At 33.6% G+C, this 6,243-nt stretch overlaps 1 protein-coding gene across 1 annotated transcript; it reads left to right on the top strand.

Moving 5' to 3' along the window:
- Window positions 1–5,203, top strand: Hex-A (Hexokinase A). The gene is made up of 10 exons (XM_090174226.1): window positions 1–530; window positions 1,955–2,117; window positions 2,490–2,629; window positions 2,699–2,914; window positions 2,977–3,076; window positions 3,755–3,962; window positions 4,052–4,210; window positions 4,283–4,422; window positions 4,491–4,627; window positions 4,699–5,203. Exons 1-10 carry the CDS (start codon window positions 501–503, stop codon window positions 4,771–4,773), a joined length of 1,368 nt encoding a protein of 455 aa, XP_090030352.1. The 5' UTR covers window positions 1–500; the 3' UTR covers window positions 4,774–5,203.
- Window positions 5,204–6,243: the final 1,040 nt, after the last annotated feature.

The following is a 6,243-nucleotide window of genomic DNA, read 5'->3' as shown; positions in this document are numbered from 1 at the left end:
TCTCTTTTCCCCGCTAGCCGAAATGGCATTACTAACCGAAACGTAAAACTGGCGCACTTTTCAAAATACCCTTCTGTAGCACGTGAATTGAAAGTCCAAGTTATTATAAATAATAAATACCTTGTTAAAAACTACGAAAACAGTGCAATTTAGATTAAATTGGTAAAAATTACTAACTTCATAATTAAAAAAAATAAAAACGGGTTATATATTAAAGTAATACAGCATAGATGGCGCTTTAATATTCAATATAGAACGTAAAAATTAACATCGACAATCGGCGTAGATCGTAGGACCCGCAAGATATACAGAAGGTCATAATTTCGTGCAACGATAAAACGTGTACATGAATCAGCCCTTCGTCCTTCCGCCCTCCTTCAGACCCCGTCGTAATTTTGCAGTACTCCTTAACCATACTAAATTCATTCTTAATATAAGTCGGTACGCCAAACGCATTTAAGCAAAGTTATCCTGCCGTATCGGACGAGAGCTCCAAGAGAATGACATCTGATTCGGAAATATTATTGAAAGTAAGTGAAAACGAATTCTTCAAAAATAATAAGATGTGGTCATTTTCTAAGACTTTGCCAAGTAGATGGCATTGGCTTTAAATACAAATTAACCTTTGAAGGGGCTACGCGATTTCAAAGCGGAGAAATTTGGCAAAGTTTACTGTTGGTGTAGCCCAAAATAATATTTATATACTGAATTTGGAGTAACTTCAATTATGGGGCTATGAAATATTTAAATTAAAATAGTTTTAGATAATTCCTCTGGCTAACTTTACTGTTAGAGTAGCCCAAATAATATTTATATCATGAATTGGGGATAAATTCGATTGTACATTATTGGAATATTGGGCTATATTTTTTATTATGGAAATTTAAATTAACGAAAATAAATTTATATAATTCCCGTTGCATAAAACAAATTTAGATTTTATAATGTAGAGGTACATTTGGATATCTTAAACATGTTTGAAAAATTCTTGCTGTTATAAATTGTGTTAAGAGGTTAAATTTACATTTGAGTAAATTTGCAATAAATAAAGCAGTCCTAACATTTAGTAATAAAGATAATTTTAATGATAAGAAAAGGTTTACATTTAGTTAATAATGAACTGGTGCCCAAATAATACTGGTATCTAAATAATTTTATAAGGATAGCTGATCTATAGGATAAATACCCCAAATTTATGCCAAAATTCTTCACAATTCTGAAGGTAGTTAAGCACTGGGGTTTTGCACCTTGATGACTGGTTTTTCAGGTACCTGAAGTACCAGTACTTTCTCAGCTGATATATAAACTTTATAAAAAATTGTTTCCTCAAAAGTAACCAGTTTAATCTGGTTCAAGGCTGGGGTGGAGTTTAAAGTGGTGGTCACATTTTGTACTGTCTAGACCGAACTGATAAAGAGCTTTGCTCTGTTTAAGTAAAAATCAAAAAAATTAAATCCTTCAAACTGACTTAGAATAAAAATAATTAAAGGGTTTTCTACTATGATGAATTGAAAGTTGATGAAAAAGAAAAAAATGTTAATACATTTACATTAATAGAATCAAAATACCAAAAAAATTCAATTGAGTACAATGAAGAATTAAGATACTTTAACTGCATTCATCTTTAGTTTTGAAATTGTTTGAATACATTACTCTTGACACTCCTGTAACAGGAATTTGTCAGATAAAAAAAATTTGCTAAATATAGTTTTACTTTATCAAGGTTATAATACAGGTGTTCATATCTCGACTTAGATAAACAGTAAGTGCTTGTTCTGAATATGAAATCGTTGGGTACAAAGTTAAACATCTTCAAAGGGGAGAAAAGCTTTCAAATGTCAATTTTTATAGGTTAAGCAATTTCTAAAACTGGATTGAAAGAGGTTTTATTTTAAATACAAATTGACTTGGCAATAAAACATTGAAATTAAGCGTTGACCCATTTGTTTTCCAGGTAGAAGCTATTACTCGTGATTTTGTATTAACAAATGATCAACTGGAAAGAGTTAGCACGCTTCTCTTGAAGGAATTCAAAAATGGGTTAGGGAAGGACTCCAATGATAATGCCACTGTCAAAATGTTCCCTACCTTCGTTCGTAGTGTGCCTGATGGAAGTGGTAATTCAATTTTGTTTTTCTGTCACTAAATTGAATTAAGGAAAACTAAAAAATGCAACTTACAAAATGGAAATTAGGAAAGTAGCTGTTGAAAATGGTACCATTTAAAACAAACATTTCCAACTTTCCAACATTGCAAAGCAAAGTCACTGTATATGTCTTATGAATATATAATTAACATATATAATTTCCAGTCATTGATTATTTGATATTCCATGGCAAGAAAAGTAAATTTTCCTCAGTGTACCATTATAAAAATTGACCCCCTCTTCTCTTTCCGGAAAAAATATTGTACATGCATTTTTTTTATATACCGCACTGGTTATGTCATTGTGTTAGTGTAATATTTTTTCAACATTTTCTTTCCATTAGAACAAGGAAAGTTTCTAGCTTTGGATTTGGGTGGAACAAACTTTCGGGTGCTTTTAATTGAACTAGATGGTGATAATTTTCACATGGAAAATGACATTTACGCAGTGCCTCAAGAAATCATGCAGGGTACTGGTGAAAAAGTAAGCACTTTAGTTGACATATTTTTTACTATAGAATAAATAAGTAAACGAATTTGTTTATTTCTTAAGCTATTCGATCACATCGCCGAGTGTTTAGCCCACTTTGTGGAAAAACTTGGTCTTCAAGATGTCAAGTTACCCCTTGGCTTCACCTTCAGTTTTCCTTGCCGCCAAGAAGGTCTGACTAAAGCCAGACTTGTAACATGGACCAAAGGGTTTAATTGCGCTGGTGTGGAAGGGCAAGATGTAGTTCAACTACTCCGGGACGCAGTTAGAAGGAGGAAGGTATGTTCAGAGTTTAAACACTTATAGTTTAAAGAAAGTAACTATTATTTCCTATCTTACAGGATATGGACATTGATGTGGTAGCTGTCGTGAATGATACAACTGGAACCCTCATGTCGTGCGCTCATAAAAACAGACAATGCAGAGTGGGAGTTATTGTCGGTAAGTAAACGAACCCCTGAAACTACACCACCGCTTTGCATGTACCAAATTTCTTATCTTCTCTCACTCAAATAAGTCTTTGTGGTTGCCTTTTCTTTTGAATCATGCACCAGATACCAGACTCGGTTAAAACTCGATTAAATATTTAAAAAATAATTTAGGTACTTGGTAAGCTTATTCTTTTTCTATTCTGTGGCTTGAGTCTATCTCTCTCTCTCCCTCATTTCCATTGGCAGTAAAGATTGAAAATCCAATATGCAGCATCTGCCGCTATTATATAAAATTAAAGTAATTCTGGTGGTACAAACTGGGCATTTGGAATTTTTAGGCACTGGCACCAACGCTTGTTTTGTGGATAGCCTGGAGTCTGCTCGGAGACCGTTCAAAGGCAAAGGCATCCATTTCAAATTGGCCCCCATTTTCTTTCTTTTATAGCCATTATTTTAAAATTGCAACCCAGCAATCTGGTATACAAATCATTTATGACTTAGGCCAATAGTTGGTGCTTTGGGTATAAGCTTAGCCAGTTATTTTTCTCTAATCTAGCATTTTTGATTGGGACAGCTTCAGAAGGAAAATTTTAATTATATAATGTTTTAATTATCTGTTTAGGTTCTTTAAATTCCTCATTCTTTTTTGTTAGTACTTCCCCATTTTGAATTTTATGTTAATACATAGGAACTGGTACGAACGCTTGTTACATGGAAAAGATTGACGATGTAGAATTGTGGCAAGAACATTTGCAAGATGATGGCAAAAATAAGCCTAAACAAGTCATTGTCAATACAGAATGGGGAGCGTTTGGTGATAATGGCTGCTTGAACTTCTTGCGTACTAAATATGACAAAGAAGTTGATGAAGAATCTCTAAACCCTGCAAAGCAAATGTAAGCTTAATTATGAAAAGTTAGAAATATTTTTATCCAAATTACGGATAATTTATCGTATTTATGCTTCGAATTGTTTTTCTCTACAGTTTTGAGAAAATGATTTCTGGTATGTACATGGGTGAAATGGTTCGTCGTGTCTTATTTGACATAGTTGAGAGACAAAAACTATTATTTGGTGGTAAAACTACACCAACAATTTGCACTCCCTATGCCTTTCAAACTCAATTTATCTCTAGGATTGAGAGGTAAACTAACTCTTTTATCTTGGTTTTTCCTTAAGAGTCATTTTGGACTAATAAATATTTTTTATTCAACAGCGAAAGTCGCAATTGCATATCTGAAACACGTAAAGTTTTAGAGGAAATTGGTGTTCATGGTGCTACAGATATGGAATGTACTTGCGTACAACTTATCTGTGCTAGAGTTTCTACAAGGGCAGCGTTCTTAGTCTCGGCTGGTATTTATAATCTATTTCTGTTGTCAGTTGTAAATGTAAATTTTATTTTTCTTAATTCATTTTAACAGCCATTGCCACTATATTAAATAAAATGAAAAGGCCTCGTACCACTGTGGGTGTAGATGGATCAGTTTATAGGTATCACCCTCATTTCCACAATCTCATGGAGAGGAAAATTGCTGAATTAACTGAGCCTGATTTTAAGGTAAACTATATTAAAAAATATATTTATGACTAGCCAACTAATTGAACTTTTTTTATCAACTCTTTTGACAGTTTAATTTAATGTTATCAGAAGATGGCAGTGGCAGAGGGGCTGCTTTGGTCGCAGCTGTGGCGTGTAGACAATGAGTAAAATTAGTGTATTAGACATTCTAATTGGTGTAAGTTGTACAAAAATATAAGGCTGCCCTGTTGACTACTGGATATTGCATTTAAAAGTAAATAGTATGAAATTCAGTGTGAAGGGTCAAAACTACAAATTTAGAATAACAGAATTTTAACTTGTTTATTTTTGGGACAATTTTGTTCATTAAACTATTTTGTAGGTTATTTTTTAACATTGTAAAATAAATAAGAGCACTGTTAAATTTAAAAACATCAATGACTGTCTAAAAAAATGTATATAGTGCTAAATGCTACCGATACTGTTGTAAAGTCATAGTTCCATATAAAGATAAGCTCGGGAAGTACGTAGGATAGTTAAATTTAGCATGATCATAAAATATTTTAGTGAGACAGTGCATTGATGTCTTTTTGTTAATAAAAATGTTAATGTTGAGACTTTCATGTTGGACTCTTCAATTTACTTTGACACCTACATTAAATTCAGACTTGCCACATTATGTGTAAAGAAAATTCCTTTGATCAAGTATGACAACCACCATTTGGGTGGTTGACCTCACAAGGCCATCCACATTCTGCCTCCCAGATGCTTGGGATTACAGCCTAACTACACCACTAGTCTTGACAGGGTCATGTATTCATGTGCAAACTTTTGTTAAGGGAACTTACGACGTTAGCACACTAGAAACAAATGGGCATCTAGTAGTCTGGGTAAAATTTTATTTTCGAAAATGGTGGCCTTTGAACATTTAAATAGATAAGCAGACGATTTTATTAGTTTACACCTTATTAGGTGGAATGAAAAGTGTCACCCAAATACTCCGCCCTTGACGAATAGTTTAGGGTGTAAAGTAATTATCTCCACTAGAACAAGCGAATAGTTCAATTAGGCGAAAAAGGTGTACTCCTTTTGTTCCAGAGCATGTGAAAAGTAATCACCTAGTGTAAGAGTTTTTTCAAGTTTTTAAATATTTTAATTCGGACAAAAGGCGATGACCACCACATCAGAATAAAGAGGTCAGTTTAGAGCTGACCTAGATATTACTGATCAGGGAAAAAGTAACCACCTAGTGTAAAGGGTGTTCACTATTTGTTCCAGAACAAGGGAAAAGTAACCACCTAGTATGAAAAGTATCCAGTGTAAAAGGTAAACACCATTGAATTGGGGATAATACTGCTAGAATTATGATTGCGGTTGCCATGTTTACGTGGAACCAGGGGGGCGATTCTGTAAGAAATCGAATGGGAATTCGATCTCAATACCCTAAACCATGTCGAGATCGACTTCGACAATTTACATTGATTTATGCTTATTCGACATCTTTACCGAATACCATTTGTCAAGATCTCGAAGTTCGAAATCTAGTTTTCGATCGAAAATTGGATTTCGAATATTTACAGAATAGGCCCCCTGTTCTGAGAAGATTGTAAGAAATTCATCTTTATAATTAGGCGGTAGCGCCATCTATATTTTGT

The sequence above is a fragment of the Leiobunum rupestre genome, chromosome 4, assembly GCF_980474605.1.
Source record: "Leiobunum rupestre chromosome 4, qqLeiRupe1.1.hap1, whole genome shotgun sequence".
Taxonomy (NCBI): Eukaryota; Metazoa; Arthropoda; class Arachnida; order Opiliones; family Sclerosomatidae; genus Leiobunum; species Leiobunum rupestre.
This window is presented reverse-complemented; position numbering and strand designations above follow the sequence as displayed.

Excerpts from the sequence above, each read along its gene's own strand:
- Hex-A (XM_090174226.1), top strand. The coding sequence starts at position 501 with ATGACATCTGATTCGGAAATATTATTGAAA. Across the intron at positions 2,630-2,698 it reads TGCAGGGTACTGGTGAAAAA|CTATTCGATCACATCGCCGA; the intron begins GTAAGCACTTTA and ends TTATTTCTTAAG. Across the intron at positions 3,077-3,754 it reads CAGAGTGGGAGTTATTGTCG|GAACTGGTACGAACGCTTGT; the intron begins GTAAGTAAACGA and ends GTTAATACATAG.